Genomic DNA, 19,496 nt, shown 5'->3' on the forward strand with positions numbered 1-19,496 from the left:
ATAAAGAAAAATGAAATATTACAGGAAAAGAAATCACAGAATATATTGGAAAAGTGAAATGAAAAAGTAAAATAAAATAAACAATTAGTATATCCGAGAGAAAAAAAAAAGAATTGACTTCATTAATTAATGTCTTTTCATCTAAATAATAATGCAAAAATATATCATAATTTTCAAAATTAATTTTTACTTTTTACTTTTTTATAAGAAAAAGAAAATATTGTATATTTTTAGACACCCCGAAAGGATTCAACCCAAAAACAAATATATCCTGTATAATATTATTCTTTTCTTTTATTACATTCTGACCATATTCCTTTATTATTTTCCTTTCTACAAGCTGCAACTAAGTTTCCAAGTACAAACTGCACCATCAGTTTTACGAGGAATTAAAAAAACCAATGTGAATAAAACAAAATAATACTATTGTAAGAGGTTAAAAAATATATAATAATATAATATAATATAATAATAATAAAAATAAAAACAAGCATATATTGACATAAACTTTTGCTTTTCTGAAAACGAAAAATAGAACTTGGATTGGATCCATACGAAATTTGGAATTGAAATTGAAACTCGAATTGCTCCGATTTCTTGTGAGAGCTGGCTGAGGTTACTTCGCTCTGCTTTTACTCACAAGAGTCCTCACAGCTCAGCTCAAGTGACCAGAAAACTTCAATTTCTGCATCCAATTCACATACCCATTTGACTTTTCTTCTTTCTCTCTTCTCCATTCTCCACATTTTGAAGATCCATTCAGGTAGCGCTTTCTTTGCTTCACTTGGAAAGAAAGGGCATCTACTGTTTCAACATCAAAACGTAGTTCTTGTCACGTGGTTCACCGCCCCACACAAAAAATAAACTTGGGTTCTTGATTTTTTGTTGAAAGTTCTAGCTTTTCACTTTATTTTTAATGAAATGCTTGAACAATCTGAACTGGGTTGAATCTGATCTCTTGTTTTGCTTAATGTCAATTTTGTTCTGCAACTTTTTTTTTTTTTTTGAATGGCCTTGATTTATGGTGGGAGTGTGCGATTTTAGTTTTCTAGTGTTTTGATTTTGTATGCTACATATTATCCTGTGGCATTCATTGTTATTATAGTTTTCAGCTCTATGTTGCAGAAATAGCACACTTGTTGAAGTTGGCCGGAGTTCAATATAATTGCAGTTTTATTAGCAATGGAAGAGTAAGTGTCTTTTTGTTCCTTCATTACTTTATCATGTGATGGGACCCTTACTTTTGGTGATTTGATGGGCTGCAGAGAGAATGCCATAGAGCTTCTCCAGAGATACAGGAGGGACAGAAGAGTTCTTCTTGATTTTATACTTTCAGGGAGCTTAATCAAGAAAGTTGTAATGCCACCTGGTGCAGTTACACTGGATGATGTGGATCTAGATCAAGTCAGTGTTGATTATGTCCTCAACTGTGCAAAAAAGAGTTAGTTGAATTCGCTCTTTTGCCTTGCTTATCAGTTACCATCCTTCTTTTTTTGTTTGTTTTAGTTTTCCTTGTCTTAATATTAACTTCCTTCAATGCAGGTACAATGCTTGAACTTTCAGAAGCAATTAGAGATTATCATGATCATACTGGGTTACCACAAATGGTATGTTAGATATGACCTTTTTGATGTTTGAATTTATTTTTAAATTGTTTATTTAGGCCCATTTATACAAGTTTAAGTATTAATATTATAAATGAAGTACTGGTTTGGCTTGTGCACTTCTTAATGACAATTTTATACTGAAGTCATTCTTAGTTTCTTACTATATTTATGTGTAACTGCTGCATTTTGCCATTTTAAACATGCTATGACTAGTCTGCCAACTCTGCTCTTTTATTAATACTTGCGGAGGAATACGATGCAGCTTCGAAACTGTTGAGCTATTTTCTTTACTGTCATGACATGCTTTATAAGTTTTGATTTTATCACATTTCATTCAAATCTTTTGTTTAATCGTTTGTGGATGATGTTTGGATTGTAAATGTTCCTGGCTTTAACAGAGTGATACAGGTTCAGTCGGTGAATTTTATTTGGTCACTGATCCTGAGTCTTCAGGTTCACCTCCCAGAAGGCCGCCACCAACTGTTCCTGTTTCTGCAGTGCCTCCTGTAGCTGTTTCCATTCCTTCTGTTTTTCCACCATCCCCAATTCTATCTAGTGTATCGAGATCTGAGTCTTTTGACACTACTCAAGAAAAGGAGCTAACTGTGGATGACATTGAAGATTTTGATGATGATGATGATGTTTCAGTTGTTGAAGGCGTTAGAGCTAAAAGGACTCTTAATGATGCTTCAGATCTTGCAGTGAAATTGCCTTCCTTCTCCACAGGTGGTTTCTCTAGAAAACTTGTCTGTTGGCTATGTTGTTTCATCTTCACAACTTCTAAGCTGTGTAAATATTGTCAGAAGAATAGTATTTCAATTTAGAATATGAAGGAGTCATATGATTAAGAAAATTGAATGAACCAACAGTGCTAACAATTGTTGTAAGGTAAAATCTCATACATGAAGTCACCATTTGTTGATTGCTGAGTCATTGAAGTCATCGCAATGGTGGAAACCTGTATAAAGAAGGAATCTGACATTTTTCTGTTTGCCCTTGTGCCTCTGCATGGTCATAGACATGTGTTGACTGGAAAGTTCTCCCTTCTCATTGTATTGTCGCAGAATAGTTTTCTTGGCTTCTATCTGGTGTCAACCCATTGTTGTTTTAGGGTTAAGGGGTGTTTCTATAACAGGTATCCATAGATGATGGAGGTCTCTTTTGGGATGATGGTTTTGTATATTTTGTTTTGTAGCTCTAGCAGGACTTTTTATCCCCATTCTTTGTACTTCTCATCCTTCATAGTATCCTAATAATTTCTTCTTTTGTTGAAAACATTAAGATATTACATCTTGATGTTTTAAGCCTCAAATTTGAATTGAAAGGTTCAAATGAAAGCTCTCAGGAATTTCCTAATTTCTGGTTTTACCGATTCTAGGCATATCAGATGATGATCTTCGTGAAACTGCGTATGAGATCCTCTTGGCCTGTGCTGGAGCCACAGGGTATGTTGCCAAGACATGTTTAATTTGAGGGGATATCTTCTCGTGAAAGATTTATATGTGAACTCTTTGATGTATTTCTTGTTTATCAGGGGTCTGATTGTCCCATCAAAGGAAAAAAAGAAAGATAAAAAATCCAGCTTGATCAGGAAGCTTGGGCGTAGCAAAAGTGGAAGTGTTGTATCCCAGTCTCAGAGTGCTCCTGGATTAGTTGGCTTGCTGGAAACCATGCGAGTTCAAATGGAGGTATACATGGACATATGTTCTATTTACTTATGCTTTGATCCTTTGGTCCTCCCATTGATTTTTTTCTACCATTATGCTTCTTATTAATGTTTATTTTGGCAACATACTTTAAGTGTACTCTTATAATATGCATTGGCCTCTGGTTTCTTCTAATGAAAATGATAATTTTTTAAACCCTTTATAGCATTGTGGCTTCCTCTTTTGCTGAGGGAGGTAGTTTAGAGGATGAATTACATTTTACCGATATTGACTTTGGAAGCTTGTCTGCTATTATAGAAAGTTAATTATCATAGGGTGATAAGATCTTGCTTTTTTGGCATTGTGCCTTTTGTTTTGTTTGTTGGCCACAGAAGGTCTTGAGGTTTAGTAGCTAAAGTACAGGTAAAGTGAAGACACTGGGATTGAATCCCTAAAGGGACTTGGGGCTCGTCTGATTTGGTGGGCATTGAATCTGTGTTCAGTTCAATATGCATTCTGGATTCTGTTTAATTGTTCTTATGTTGGGCTCATACTCATAAGCATGGGCTCTTTGCCTCTGAATTTATATTCAAAACTATATAGTAACCAAGCCTTTTCCTACTAGGGGTGGTTAGCTACATAATATTCTTCTTTGAATCAAGTCTTTGGACAAATTGTTGACCTTTAAATCCTTCGTAATAGTTTTGCATATAGTTTTATTTGGTCTGCCTCTACCTCTAGTGCTACTAATAGGGCTATCGTCCATCTAATTCGTGGAATGAGACAACTAATACTTGCAAACCATGAAAATCAAGAAATCATAAATTTGTATTTGCTTACGTTTTCTACATCCTGCACTCATTTATAGATAATTGTTGCATGCAGATATCCGAGTCAATGGATATTAGAACCAGACAAGGCTTGCTAAATGCTCTTGTGGGTAAGGTGGGGAAAAGGATGGATACTCTATTGGTTCCTTTGGAGTTGCTTTGCTGTATTTCACGTTCAGAATTTTCTGATAAGAAGGCGTTTATACGCTGGCAAAAGCGGCAGGTAGTAAGATCCATTATAGAAGTTTCTCTGATCTCCTTCATATACACTACTAGCTTGTTAATGTGTCAATGAAAAGATGAGGATGCCATTCTAATAGTTTTTTATTCGTTGTTGAACATTTCCAAATTTGTGCTGGTATAGTTAAAAGTTTTGGAGGAGGGGCTTGTTAATCACCCTGCTGTTGGATTTGGTGAATCTGGACGCAAGACAAACGAGTTGAGGATTCTGTTGGCCAAGATTGAAGAAGCAGAGGTGTGTGGTTCTCCATTTTGATGTTCATATTTTACCTATCCTCTATTGGCATTAGGTCATAAGAATTGGCATACCTTTTTGTGTGGCCTGACTGGCTGTGACTAACATGATTTTTATTTTATATTTTTAAGTTTCTCCCATCTTCAAGTGGTGAACTTCAAAGGACAGAATGCTTGAGATCCCTAAGGGAGATTGCAATTCCACTTGCTGAGCGGCCAGCTCGGGGTGACTTAACTGGTGAAATATGCCATTGGTCAGATGGTTATCACTTAAATGTCAGACTATACGAGAAGTTACTTTTAAGCGTGTTTGACATGCTTGATGAAGGAAAACTGACAGAGGTTGGTGTCTTTTACTTTCCAAGGCTATATTATAGCAGACGTTCAGCCATTACATCTTTAAATTGTTATTGCTATGCTATGTTTGCTTTATTTATTTATATTCTGAATATTAAGTTATTAACAAGTGAATTGTGATAAGGTCTGTGGTTCCTGAGTACATGGGCTGTGCAAGTGATATGTATAACTTTTCCAAATTTGATTGGAAAAGAAACAGAGGGTTTTTATCAACATGTATTTACTTGAAATCTGCTGTTAAGACAGAATTCTATTTTATTAAGAATTAATTGTGATGAAACTCTTATTTGAGAAGCTACCAGGTAAAGTAGAAATTAGATTGTATCACTTTTGTGGATTCTGAATTGTCATCCGTGGTCTTTCTAATTTCTAGGAAGTGGAGGAAATTCTTGAACTTTTGAAGTCAACATGGAGAGTTTTAGGAATCACGGAGACAATCCATCACACTTGCTATGCATGGGTTTTATTTCGTCAGGTAGTTGCCATCACATTTTCTTTTCATGTTATTTTTAAGAATCACAATTGATTTTAAAGTTGAACTACTATACTGGACTGCTGTTGACTGCCTCAATTTATTTGTAGTTGCAAGAGACCTTGAACAAAACACTTGTCTTTCTCATGTAGGACTAATTTTATTACCACTTCGTGGCCTTGTTTTTCTGTGTTTTTTTTTTCTTTCATATTTCACTCTATATATACAAATGTTTCATTTCACGTATTTTCTCTTTGTTTTCTCTTCTGAAATGTACGCAGTTTGACTTATATGGCTTTAGACCGTAATCTAACCCTGGAGATGAACACCATCAGGGAAATTGAAAATCAATTCTTATTCTTCTTGACTAATCCCTATGGATGGTGCCAAAAGGTTTTGTTGAATAATGAGAAAAATTAGAGATATATGGATGAATCCATGTATCCTTATCAAGACAAAGAAGTCTTTTTGTTTGATAGGAATCAAGATTAAGGTTGCGTTGTTAAAATTCCACTCATTGGGATATGTTGATTATTAGGCATTCAGTGTATTTTCCATTGTTGTTTGGCTTTTTTTTTTTTTTTTTCTTTTTGATACTGTACTATTTGATTAATTAATATTTTTCGAATAATGGGACACAACTCTTCCTTCAATCATTATTTAATGTTGCTTTTTCATTATGGGGATGCAGTATGTTATCACAAGGGAGCATGGGGTTTTATTGCATGCACTTGAGCAATTAAATAAAATACCACTAATGGAGCAAAGAGGCCAACAAGAGAGGTTGCACTTGAAAAGCTTGCGTTCCAAGGTTGAGGGTGAACGGGATCTATCTTTCTTACAGTCTTTCTTAACACCAATTCAGAGATGGACGGACAAGCAGCTTGGAGATTACCATATGCACTTCAACGAGGTTTGTTCAACTTATTAAGTTGTTAGGTAGTACTGGATCACATGCTTGACTATGTTTTTCTATGTTTTTGCCCTTTAAAAACAAATATTCTTGAACTCTTTTCCCCTTTTATTTTCTATTCAAAAGCTTTGTTTTTGATTTGTTACCAAGTAACTATGATATCTTGTGTTGCACCTTTAATTTTTGTTTTACAAAACCTCTCACATACTTTTAGGGTTCAGCAACTATGGAAAAGATTGTAGCAGTTGCAATGATTACCAGGAGGCTTCTACTGGAAGAACCAGAAACTGTGTGTAATCCTTTTCAATGATATCTTTCACATCTGGATGGATAATTTTGTATAAAATACAAATACTATGGTAGGCTATAAATTTCAGTTATAAAAGTTTCTTTACTATTTTCCTGCAGACTTCACAATCCCTGCCAATTAGTGATCGTGATCAGATAGAGATATATATATCATCATCAATTAAGAATGCATTTTCAAGGGTGAGTATTAAATTGCAAAGATGTTTGGATACATTGTTCTTTCAATTTTTATCTTCATTGAAATCCTAATTGGGTAATTATTAGTATCTTCCACTTGACTGGTAAATGATAGACAACTCACAAAGCTTCCTGTTCATTGTTATTGATTATACACATGCTAAAGTGAATATCTTTTAAGCATGACTTAATTATATATATTTATATTTTGATTGATTTTGTGCTAAGCTTTAAATATATATTGTAGAATTTGGAATCAGATGTGTTCCTAAAACTGTTTTATGTCTTCTTGATTCTGCTATGTAATTGAATGCTTGTGAGAACATCTGCTTTTTTGTTTTCATCTTTTTAAATTGCAAACTGTTGGATAGAGCATGTCATTGTCTTTGTAGTCCATTGTTATGCCTATCTTTTAGATTTAAGGAATCTGTTTACTTTCTGCAGACAGTGCAAGTTGTTGAAAGAACTGATATGTCAAACGAGCATCCCTTGGCATTGCTTGCAGAAGAACTCAAGAAGCTCCTAAAACGAGAATCTGTAAATTTCTTGCCTGTTTTATCTCAAAGGCATCCTCAAGCAACTGTTGTATCTGGATCACTAGTTCACAAACTTTATGGGCTCAGACTGGTGAGTATATATATGGTTTGTTTATATATAAGTATATGTATGTGTGTGTGTATGCGCACGCGCGCGTGTGTGTGTGTATATATATATATATTATGATTACATTATGGAATATATCTTCAAAATCACTGAAAATCTGTTTTCTTTTTTTTGTTTTTTTTCAGAAACCCTTTCTGGATGGTGCAGAGCATTTAACCGAGGATGTCATTTCTGTATTCCCTGCAGCTGAAAGTCTAGAGCAGTTCATAATGGCACTTATTGCATCTGTATGCCATGAAGAAAATGCCGAGATCTTGTTGAAGAAATTGAATCTCTATCAGGTTAGGTGGTCAAATTTCTTTTAGAGAACTTAATTTCATTTTCCCTTCTTTTTCTCTCTCCTAAAAGTGCTTATGGAGACATTTTCTCCAAACAGACCCATGGTCTTTTGTCATCTATCCTTCTATTGTCCTATCATTATTTATTCTATACTTTGGTCCTTGCTCTTTTTACTTGGTATAGATTGAGACAAAATCTGGAACATTGGTGTTACGTTGGGTCAATTCACAGCTTGGAAGAATTTTAGGTTGGGTAGAGCGGGTTTTTCAACAAGAGGTAAATCCTTCATCAATATTGCTATACTGTCAAATTCCAGTTGTTTTGATTATGTTTATTACAGAGACCTTTCTCAAGGTCTAGTTTTATTGTTCTTTTTAGAAGATTATTTTTGTAATATCTATTGTATATTTAAATTAGCGTTAGAGTACTTAATCCTGGAGTGGCTGACCCCAAATTTGGTAAAATGAAGAAGCAGATAATGAGATGGCTAATAAAGGATTCAGTGCAGATAATTTATAGTGCATACATTTTCCCAAAAATAGTAAAAAAGAATTACTAAAGATATATGTCTGTCATTAATAATCAAAACCAGTAGTCTGTACACCAAATCACTATTAATTTGTTTAAAGAATAATTAAGTAGAGTCAAATAGCATAATCAAAAGGTATAGGCAGCACAGCACTGTGGATTGAAGTGAGAAAAAATGAGATAAGTTAATGATGAGTGAGATTGGTTTTAAATCCCATAATCCTTCTGCTTTATTCCCCCCCCCCCCCCCCCCCCCCCCCCTCTCTCTCTCTCTATATATATATATATGTGTATGTATGTATGTATGTATGAGTGTATTTATATATAATTAAGAATAATTTATATATTTATTTGTTAAAAAGGTTTAGAAACAGAGTCACGATATGAATCTATTATTAAAGTAATACTTTACTTTTGCAATGGTGTAACTACTAGTTTTCTTCATTTTTTATGCTGCTTCTATAGTTCTACTAAATTTCCTCATTGAACAAAGGCTGTATTAACTTATTAGTAAAATTTCATAGCACTGGGACCCAATATCTCCTCAACAGCGGCATGCTGGTTCTATTGTGGAAGTTTACAGGATTATTGAGGAGGTAAGAATGCAGTTGCCTTTATTGGATTATTATAAGGTTGTGTAACACCATAATTTTTCATTATCTTCCAATGTAAACTTTACTCTAGTGTATGTTTGTAAGTTATGTTTGACCATATCTGCATCGTTTTCCTTTTGGTATTATGCATTATAAGAAAAGAAAAAAACCATAATTCCCCTTATCTCAGAAAAAGATAGAAAATATAGACTAATCAACAATGGAAATAGTTCAACTAATCAAGAGTTCTTCCTACTTGGCAAAGGGATATTTTTATAGGTTCTTTTCATCATTTGGAACCTTGATTCTGCGATTGGAAACTTAGTTATCAAATGGATGCTTCCTTCCTGCTCAAATGACATCCAAGACTGCAGAAATGTATTTACATATTTTCAGTTGCTCACTTGCATGACTTCCACTTTACTAATATTCAGCAAAAATATCCACTGTCTGGTTGATTAAGTTGTTGGCAAGATCTTATCCATGGAACAATGGGTGACAGCAGCTGCCCATGTATTGTAGTTATTTGATCCAATCAATTTATCTCATGGAATCAGTTGAACATTTGTAAAAGTTGCACTGGTGCCGGGTTCCAAGGTACATCATGAGGAGGCCGTGATAGAAATAGCCAGACAGGGCATAGGGAAGGACCATCAAAGACCAGGAAGGGGTTTTTGATGAGTGGGTGGTGATTCACCTGTCATTTGACTGTGTTCACTTAAACTTCACATACTTTAGAAAGACTGTACATGGGGGTCCATGTGGTGGCTTAAAGCAGAGTGTTGACCGGGTGGGTTTTGCTGAGGGTGTCAGTGACTGCAATGGGCGTTAACTAAGGTGGCTGGGAAAGCTGCCAATCAATGGCCAATGGGAGGTGTGGTATTGTTCACCTGCAAGGAAAAGAGAAAAAGAGAGGAAAATGGAACCTTGATCTGTCAGTAGCATATTCAAAGATTTACAGGAATTGTGTTATAAGCACAGACATGATTCTGTTTTTGATGAATAATATTGATATAATAAAAGGGAAAAAATGTAATCCCCAAAATTAAGGCTATTCAATATTTCCTGATTAGCATAATCATATTTTTAACACCTTTAAAGTGAATAATTACTCACTTTAGAGGAGTCAGATCCAAAATAATATTTCTCTATTTTTTGGTCACGGAGCCACTTATTAGTTTTATTGTCATTATAATATGACTATAACTATAATTATAATTGATTTTATATCTTATTGGGTGCAGACAGTTGATCAATTTTTTGGTCTCAAAGTTCCAATGAGGTTTACAGAATTGAATAGCTTGTTTCGGGGCATTGACAACGCTCTTCAAGTGTATGCAAATAATGTTGTTAATGACTTGGGTGAGTAGAAACTGCATATTTTTTATTTGTGAAGTGTTCGCGTAAGACAATTTAATGATGGTTTAGGGATCTGTTCTTCATGAAATACTGAAAATGATTTTCATCATAAGGAGCTGGATTAACCCTGTTATATTATGGTGTCTTTAAGAATTTGCTTTGCATCCTTGTCTCCAAAGTTAACTGATGGTACAAGAATATCCCTAAACCCCATTAGACGTTCTCATTTTAGTCTTATTTACAGATAAATTTAACCACATTTTAATTATTCTGCTGTCTCATCAAGATTTAAAGTTCTAATCATATTACCTGATTATGTGGTGTTTTGTTAGCTTGATAATTGTTAGAATTATTGTATTTGTATTTAGATGTGAGTTGTGAGTGTGCTGTATGTGAGTGTGTGTGTGAGATGTGTACCACTCACTTACTCCTATAAGTATAGGATTAAGGAGAAGGGATGTAACAAGCAAGAGAACCATTTCTTTCAATACAATACCATTTTCACATGGTATCAGAGCAGGTTCTCTGATCTACCTCTAGGTCTCTGCTGTCTGCCGGCGGCCGGCCGCCATGGCCGCCGGCAGCCCCTACAGTTTCTGGTGACAGCCCTCAAATTCCATTTTCTCTTCTTCTCTGTGCACCAGTCCAGACTGAGTGTGCCACTGCTGTCGCCGCCACTTTCCGCTGCCATAGCTGCTGACTCCGTCGCCGCCGCCGCCGCCGCTGCCGCCGCTGCCGCCGCCGCCGCCGGTCACCGTCACAGTTTCGACGGTTGACCAGCGGATCTGGACCGTCTCCTTGAGCGACGGCCACCCCTGCCGGAGACAGGACCAGAATCCTCTGAACGCGCCGCCACGGAGCTCTTCTTTCCGCCTAGTCCGCCGCCGGCCGCCGTCACCGTTTCGACCGGTGACCATCGGATCTGGAGCGTCTCCTCGAGCGACGGCCAACCCCGCCGGAGACAACACCAGATTCCTCCGAACGCGCCTCCACGCGCCTCCTCTTTCCGGTAGATCTCGGACGCGTATAGCCACGCGCCGCCTTGTCGCCGGCCACCGTTACCGTTCCGACCAGCGACCACTGGATCTGGTTCGCCTCTTCACGCGACGACCAACCCCACCGGTGCCGGCGACCGAAACCTCCGCACCAGCTGTCTTCTCGGCCAGTCTCGGCCGCGTGTTCTGCACGCGCCGCCTTCCCGTGGCGGAGTTTCACCGCGACACCTCCATAACCGTCGTCGGAGCTCCCTCTCTATGTTCCGACCCTCAGAGCAGCCATTGCTGCCATCTTCGTCTCCACCGTTGATGTCCAGGCGCCATTTGCTGCTGTCCCGCGCCGTTTGCCACTGTCTAGGCGCCATTTGCCGCTGTCCCACGTCGTTTGCCACTGTCTAGGTGCCATTTGCCGCTGTCTGGCGCCGTTTCTCCGTTGTCCAGGCACCGGTTGCTGCTGTCCGGACACCGTTTTCCGCTGTCCAGCCACTGTTTGCCTCTGTCCGCGCCGTCTGCCGCTGTCCAGGTGCCGTTTCCACTGTTCGGCGCCGTTTCCGCTGTCCGGCACTGTTTGCCACTTTTCGGTGATAGAGTTAGCTCGATGTTTGGCACTGTTTGCCGTTGTTCAGTGCTAGAGTTAGCACTGTTTGCTGCTGTTTGGTGCTAGAGTTAGCACAGTTTGCCGCTGTTCGGTGCTAGAGTTAGCCCGATCTTCTTGCACTATTTGCTGCTGTTCGGCACAGCCGTTGTTCGGTGCTAGAGTTAGCCCGATCTTCTTGTGATACACTGCAACGTATCACCACTTAGGAGTTGTCCAGCAAAGAATTTTGGACCTTCAATTTGGATCTTTGATGCCTCTGTTTCAGCATTGTAGCTTAATCTTGTGTTTTGTTTTAGTGGTCCAGCAACTGTGATATTCCACATTTCCGCCGTTCACACTAAGGGGGAGTACGTTTCCAAGACACTGCAAGTCACATGTATATGGGTGTAGTCCCTGCAGTTTTGTAGATTTCAGCTACTACTGTTGATCCCGTCACCCAGCCATCATTGATGAGGATTTAGTGTAGTCCCTGCAGTTTTGTAGCTCTTAGCTTTCAGCTACCACTGTTGATCCCGTCACTCATCCATCATTGATTGGAGAATCAGTCCTTGCAGTTTGTCATTGGTCACCAATGCTTTCCTTCATCCACTTTTGAAGTTGAAGTTTCACAAGCTGCTGTTGTCCATCTATGTTTGCCTCACACTCTTGAAGACAAATCATCTAGTTCAACACCGAGTTCATCTATTCCAAGCTTAGTACATACAATATGTATGCTCTAGCTTGAGGGGGAGTGTTAGAATTATTGTATTTGTATTTAGATGTGAGTTGTGAGTGTGCTGTATGTGAGTGTGTGTGAGATGTGTACCACTCACTTACTCCTATAAGTATAGGATTAAGGAGAAGGGATGTAACAAGCAAGAGAACCATTTCTTTCAATACAATACCATTTTCACAATAATTATAAGGCTGATGTGATCAAGTTTTTGATTGATGCATTGTAAAATTTGGTGGTTATAATATTTTACCAATGTTAGTGTATTGCCTACATCCTCACCATTACCAATTTCTTGACTATAATATGTTCTTGAGTAGATGGTGTCATTAGTGCATAATGCATATTTTTCTAATGTTTTTCCAAAAGATTTTTTTATGTATCAGTTTTCATCCTCTGTTAAGATTATGCATACTCTGTAGACACTACATTCTTGTGAGTTATTAATCTTAAGGTGTCCCTTTAATTACACAGCCAGCAAGGAGGATCTAATACCACCAGTGCCTATTCTCACACGGTACAAAAAGGAAGCTGGAATAAAGGCTTTTGTAAAGAAGGAACTGTTTGATACTCGTGTGCCTGAGCCTGATGAGTTAAAGCCTAGCCAAATTAGTGTCCTAACAACTCCAACACTTTGCGTTCAATTAAATACATTATACGTGAGTTCAAGCAAACCTGATTATACCTGTATTATTTTCACTCTTGTTTCTGTGGTTGTGAGGATATTACATTTTCCTTTGTCGCTCAATAAACTTTTTTAATGATCTGCTTTTCATTCTGGTTAAATTTGTCATTATTTTTAGAATTTCTGTATTCCATTTTGGATTACAGATTTCTTGTAATTTTTAGCAGCCATTTTTTCCTTCAACAACATTGTTTGAAAATTTTGAAGTTCGTATGTGGTTGGATAGAAAAATGTACGGTTGTATTGGAAACCTCCTAGTTCTGTTTAGTAGTAATTTATTGGTGGATGCTGCTGAAATATTATACTAAAATGTTAGGTGTTAAAGAGATGATGCAGAATTGAATTTTTGATTTTTTAAAATTCTCAGAGATTCAATCATGATAAAACAGTTGCTTAGCTGTACAAGAAATTTAGTACATACTGTTGGTACTCTCTTCACTGTATTATAAATATGAAAGGTAGTCTGTCATTAGCATTTTGGAGGGTTTACTGTCAATAGTATATGTTTAGGTACCCGTTTTTGGAGTATGATTTGAATCTGTAATCCATATAGGTTGAACTGAAGTTTTTCCTTTCATTTTTACTTTGGGCTACACATGAATATAATTAGAACTTTGAAACTGGTACAACCGCGCTAGAAATAATAGTTAATGTGGGTATAGTGAATGAAAGGATTGAGATGCAAGACTTGAAACGCGGGAAAAGTTGGACCTTGTAAAGTTGGAGAATCGTTGCTAACTACTTAGCTAATTGAATAGGGAGCTTTTTTGGGAGAAATTAAAGTAGAATATAAGACAGAAGAAGACCTAAACTTTAGGGGCTTTTAGTGAACACACACCTGAGAAAAACTTGACATATTTTGGCTGCTAGTTTTTTTTTTTTTTTTTTTTTTTGACATAAATATTTTTGGTGTCTAATAGCTGGATACATCAGTTATATAGACCTTGTCAAAACTTTATGTCCAAGTCAAATAACTGACCATTAATAAAATAAATGAAGCTTAGTTAAGAGTATGAACATTCACAAGCAAAATGGCATAAATCCACAAAACTAAAATCCTACTTATAAAGTTACTAGAATTACTCTAGTGCCAGAAACATAAAATTATAAGAAATTAAGTAGTTTTTTTCGCTTCCTCGTTATATTCTGTCCATGTTGTCTTCAGGGAAGGGTGTTTCTTGGATGTATAGACATTGGCATGCTGTGTCACATATTTCTTTTTCTGTTTTTTTCTTTTCTCTTTCCTTTTATTTTTGGTATCCACAAAGAGACTAGCATGATGTGTTACATGTTTCTTGTTTGTTATTTTTTCTTTCCTTTTACTTTTTGATATTGATTTATTTAGTTGTTTAGGATTCTGCTGCATATGTATCATTCTATTCCACGTTAGCAAATTCTTACTGAAAGGAAACAAGTTACTGAGCTGAAAACCCGAATAAATTGTGATCTATTAGACCATTTTATTACAATTGTTCTAGTTGAAAGAGAAAAAACTAATGCAGAGGTGCCAAAACTTTCACAACAAATAGAGTCTCTTTATGTAGACTTAATGCAATAAGTGTAGGAAATAATTTTCCTATTTACAATATACCATTGACCTATAAGTACAAAGATCCTAATTCAATAAGAAAACAAATCACTAAATACAAAATAAAAAGAAATCCAAACAGATTGTCTACGATACTCTAAAATAGTCTCAGGTACGTAAAGATGTTATCAGATATTTCTCAGATTTTGTAGCAGTTCCCAATAACATCAAATTAATGAAAGTATGAAGTTAATGAGGTGTCTGGCTCTTTAAACTTATGTCTTCTTGATATTACTAGTACCTGCATCATAAAGGATTGCATAGCACAACAACAAACCCTTATCCTCCTGGGTTAGATCAGCTACATGGATCACACATCGCCATTCAACTCGTTAAAAGAACACCCAAACCCTAAACCCAGGTTTCATAAAGAATTTTATATGGGCTAAAATTCAGCATAAGAAATGGTAAAATATGAAGTATAATAGAGATAAAGCTTTATTAGATGAAATGGTAAGTTGTATTTCTAAAATCCAATTACAAAGAAAGAGGATTCAGCTATTTATAGCTGATTAAGAAAACAAACTAACTGAACTAACAAACTGTACTGACACTAATAAAGTAGTCACTTAGTCCAGCTGAAAGTTATGTAACAGCAAACTGATTTACAGTACAATAAATATCAATAGTATAGTCTACTCTAATAAATGGAGGAAGAAAATAAGCAAAACACTTGAGGAATACAAAAGTAAGTATAATCATGTTTTTTTTTTTTTTAAAGAAAAACATCTGAATATGATTGATAATAATTCTGGTCAGAGTGCAGTAATGGTGAACCAAAAGAACAAATAAGCCCCTTTGAAGACATGGTAAAATAAGAATAGCGAGTTGTAGCCCTTAAATCTTCTTTCTCAAGCAAGATCTCAAGAAGAATTTAGAAAATCATTTATCAAATTGGATGCCATGGACTAGATGTAGAAATTACAACTCTGAGAGCTAGTTACAGGACCCAGCTGCTGCTTAAGTAAATGGTAGAGTATATCCTATGCTAGATGTTGTAAGCACTTAGTATTATGGATGCCTGGTCAGTGTTTTGTTGTAAATAACTGAAGTCAGTTATACTGACTTGTCGGTTAGTTAGATCCATTGACTCTAGTCAGCAAAGCTTGTTGTGCAGGCTGCTACCGGGCTACTTCTGTATAAATACCAACATATGTACTTCAAACAAGTAATGCAATAAGTCACTTTCAGTTTATACAATTTTTCTTCCCTTCTCATTTTCAGTACTCTATTACTTTCTTCAAACAATATTGTCTTGCACAATATATACAATTGTATAATGCATCGGTGGGCTTTCAAGTGTGCTCTCTCTCTCTCTCTCTCCCGCCCCCCCCCCCCCCCCCCCCCCCCCTTCCTCTTCTGAGTTATTAGTTAGTGGTCTAGACCATTGCTTTACCTAGTAAGTTCTGATATTGAGACTTCCAGAACTCTTCTTAATAATCTTCTGTTTTAATGCCTCTCTTTATTCTTGTGCTGCTTATGCTGAATCTTCTTTCAATATGTTGTTGTATTAATTTAAGTTTTGTTTGCATATACAGTATGCCATTAATCATCTGAATAAATTGGAAGACAACATCTGGGAGCGATGGACAAGTAAAAGGTCCATTGAAAAACTCATAAGTATGTGCTGAATGGTTGTCTTTGTATCTGTATTTTGTTATGTATGGTTACTATTAAAATTATGATGTCTTATCTAATGAACGAAAATTTTATTGGACTAAATAAAATAATTGTCATGGGATTAGCCATGAGGCTCTGTTGGGACTGGGAGGGGGATTTGTCATAAAGTACTTTTTGAACTTTTTTTTTCTGTCCTCAATGAAATTTCTGTTCAAATAAATTGCAATGCTAGATATGATTCAACTTATCAATGAAAGATGTGATTTCTACAATATGTTGATGAAATGATTATGCAAAACAAATTTGTTACTACTACCGGGTTTGATCTCTAATATTCCATCTATGTGCATGAGAAATTGTCAGTATTCCATCTATATACTGTTTGTCTTTTTTTTTTTTTCTCAAATTGATAATAATGATAATTGATGAGAGTTCTGAAACTGATAATTTCTGACTCTTTCCCTATAATCCTTTCATCAATAGAGAAATCCTTAGATGGGAAGTCCAAAAGTTTTTCCCAGAAGGATACTTTTGAGGGAAGTAGAAAAATCATAAATGCTGCTATGGACCGCATTTGTGAGTACACAGGTGAGAACATGAATCTTTGTCTCTTTTTAACTTGTAAATCAGACTTCTCTAATCACCTTGTTGGGTTAATTATCCACTTGCAGGAACTAAAATTGTCTTTTGTGATCTGAGAGTTCAATTTATGGACAATTTGTACAAACCCAGTGTCTCTGGCTATAGGTTGGACGCACTTATAGAGCCACTTGATATGGTAACGTTTGTCTCATTAGAAAAGTGCCATGTTTTACATTGTACTTGTTAGATCACATTTAATTGCAAATACATCGTGTGAATAATATTTTACTGAGTAAAATCGTTAATTTCAGAATGTTTAAATGTTGAAATTAAATTACCACTTGGAATATTCAGTCGAAAAGATTTTTAAATGTCTGTTTTAGCAAGCATTACTCACCAGATTTTATGCAGATAAAGTCTTAAACTTTTGCCAATTTAATTGATCTGTTTTTCACTTTTGACTTATTGTAGGAACTTAGCCAACTTTGTGATATTGTTGTGGAGCCTCTGAGGGACCGCATAGTGACTAGTCTTCTTCAGGCATCATTGGTTGGTATCTTAGCCTTTCTTTCCATAATCATTTCTCTACTATTATTGTGATTTTAACATTTTTCCTGCATACCAGGATGGCTTACTCCGTGTTATCTTAGATGGGGGTCCATCAAGAGTTTTCTTTCCCAGTGATGCAAAATTATTAGAGGAAGATTTGGAGATCTTAAAGGTAGATTATCTGACTCTAGTCAATTCAATGCCATCCACAATTTGCAATAGGCTCTCTTTGGATCTTTTGAACTTTCTTTTCCATAAAAATGAGTTTTGAGTAGGCCAATGTTTCAAAATCAATGAATGGTGATGTGCTTCTTGTAGGAATTCTTTATATCAGGAGGGGATGGGCTCCCTCGGGGTGTGGTCGAAAATCAGGTTGCACGTGTTCGGCATGTGATCAAGTTGCATGGCTATGAGGTTAGTGTTTAAAAGGTTTAAATATGTTTTTGGTCTTTAAAACATGTTTTGATTTTTCTTTCGACTTCTTACAAAAGTTATCTTGCCTTTTTGGTCCCAGAAAAAATGTTGTATTTCATCTTTGCCGTTACACTGATTTTGTTCACTAGACACATTATCATCGGATGAAAAATATGATAAAAACTTTTGCAGGGACCACTTATCAAACTCAGATTTTTCCACGGGTGAAATACTACTATTTTCAGGGGTCTGAAGTTATGAAAAATTTATTAAGACTTGAAGAAAAATCCAAATATCGTTAGAGAACAAACATATTTAAACCTATTGAAAATTTTCTCAAACTAGTTGTTCATTGGTAGACATACTGATACAGCCCAAATATATGTTGGGCCAAACAATATATTGGACAAAGAAACAAAAGAGCAAAGGAAATGGGGACAAGTTTATAGCAGGAGAAAAAAATCAAGGGGCTGAGGTGGTCAGAATTAGTTAGAGAGAGAGAATTGGAGGATCCTAGAAGATTTCTTTTTTCGTTATTACCTTTATAGTGTCAGGGGAGTGTGTAGGGGGAGGGGTCGGTTTTTGAACAAAATTAGAGTGGAGAGTACCGTTTTGGTCTCTTAATGAGTCTAGCTCTAGGCAGTAGGGTTATTCCTTCTGCTTTTGCCTTGATTTCAGTGAAACAGGATCTCCGATCCTTTCTATATTCTCTTTTCCTCTTATTTTATTACTTGTCCTGTGGTTTCCTAACGCATATCCTATGATTATTACAACAATAATAAGAACCGTATCAAAATAGGCAAGTTCTTGTATCAACAAATTATACATTGGCTGCTGAAGGGCTAATAATAATACAACCCTCGTTTACCAAGATTTGAAACAGATATAGTTAATTACTGATAACAATGTTTTTCTTGCAACTTTCATCCATCAGAAAGTATACAATAATCTGTGTTATTCTGCAGACGCGAGAGTTGATTGATGACTTGAAATCTGCTAGTGGCATGGAAATGCAAGGTGGAAAAAGCAAACTGGGAACTGATTCCAAAACTCTATTAAGAATATTATGCCACAGGAGTGACTCAGAAGCCTCTCAATTTCTGAAGAAACAATACAAAATACCCAGTTCTTCTGTATGAGGAATGTAAACAACAAAAGGGAAGCTGCAAAATTTTCATTTTGGTGCTAGCTTTCTGTGAATATTCATTGCTTCCAATGTGTCATTTTTGGTTGGAACTGAAATTATTAAAATTACTCATTTTGTGTATGATTAGGAGGCATGAGTGAATTTTCTTTCCTTTTTCGGTTTAACTTTGCTTAAAATGCTAATGTTCATTTGTAAAATTTCCTCCTTGTGAATTGTGAGAACCTGATTAATTAAGCACTTAAATCCACACTCTGATCACCATTTATTACACCTTGCCACGTCAAAACCCACTTACTTTCACTCTGCATGCGCCTGCCATGTGTCACTGAGGGAGCGTTCCAAAAAACGTTAGTGGAAAACAAGTGGCATGCAGAGAATGGACGTTCGTCCTGCGGGGGG

General features: G+C 36.2%; 1 protein-coding gene across 4 annotated transcripts; it reads left to right on the forward strand.

Moving 5' to 3' along the window:
* The first annotated feature begins 526 nt into the window (after positions 1-526).
* Positions 527-19,301, forward strand: LOC108325870 (protein unc-13 homolog). 4 transcript variants are annotated; one of them, XM_052877912.1, is made up of 27 exons: positions 527-763; positions 1,106-1,190; positions 1,266-1,441; positions 1,543-1,607; positions 2,006-2,333; positions 2,986-3,052; positions 3,142-3,295; positions 4,139-4,306; positions 4,448-4,558; positions 4,690-4,899; positions 5,288-5,389; positions 6,078-6,299; positions 6,514-6,588; positions 6,708-6,788; positions 7,230-7,412; positions 7,574-7,729; positions 7,911-8,003; positions 8,780-8,851; positions 10,093-10,210; positions 12,987-13,171; positions 16,324-16,405; positions 16,889-16,993; positions 17,077-17,183; positions 17,459-17,536; positions 17,613-17,708; positions 17,855-17,950; positions 18,916-19,301. In XM_052877912.1, exons 2-27 carry the CDS (start codon positions 1,183-1,185, stop codon positions 19,087-19,089), a joined length of 3,312 nt encoding a protein of 1,103 aa, XP_052733872.1. In that variant the 5' UTR covers positions 527-763; positions 1,106-1,182; the 3' UTR covers positions 19,090-19,301. The 4 variants fall into 4 exon arrangements, 3 of the variants coding, with proteins under 3 accessions (XP_052733872.1, XP_017414469.1, XP_017414468.1); XM_017558980.2 differs by having other exon boundaries at positions 1,113-1,190; XM_017558979.2 differs by having other exon boundaries at positions 1,126-1,190.
* The last annotated feature ends 195 nt before the right edge of the window (positions 19,302-19,496 follow it).

The sequence above is a fragment of the Vigna angularis genome, chromosome 5 (assembly GCF_016808095.1).
Source record: "Vigna angularis cultivar LongXiaoDou No.4 chromosome 5, ASM1680809v1, whole genome shotgun sequence".
In the NCBI taxonomy this organism is placed as follows: domain Eukaryota; kingdom Viridiplantae; phylum Streptophyta; class Magnoliopsida; order Fabales; family Fabaceae; genus Vigna; species Vigna angularis.

What these genes read in the sequence shown, in the direction of transcription:
- LOC108325870 (XM_052877912.1), top strand. An exon ending in CCAAGATTGAAGAAGCAGAG is followed by an intron (nt 4,559 to 4,689) that starts GTGTGTGGTTCT and finishes TATATTTTTAAG; the next exon opens with TTTCTCCCATCTTCAAGTGG. An exon ending in AGCGGGTTTTTCAACAAGAG is followed by an intron (nt 8,004 to 8,779) that starts GTAAATCCTTCA and finishes AAAATTTCATAG; the next exon opens with CACTGGGACCCAATATCTCC.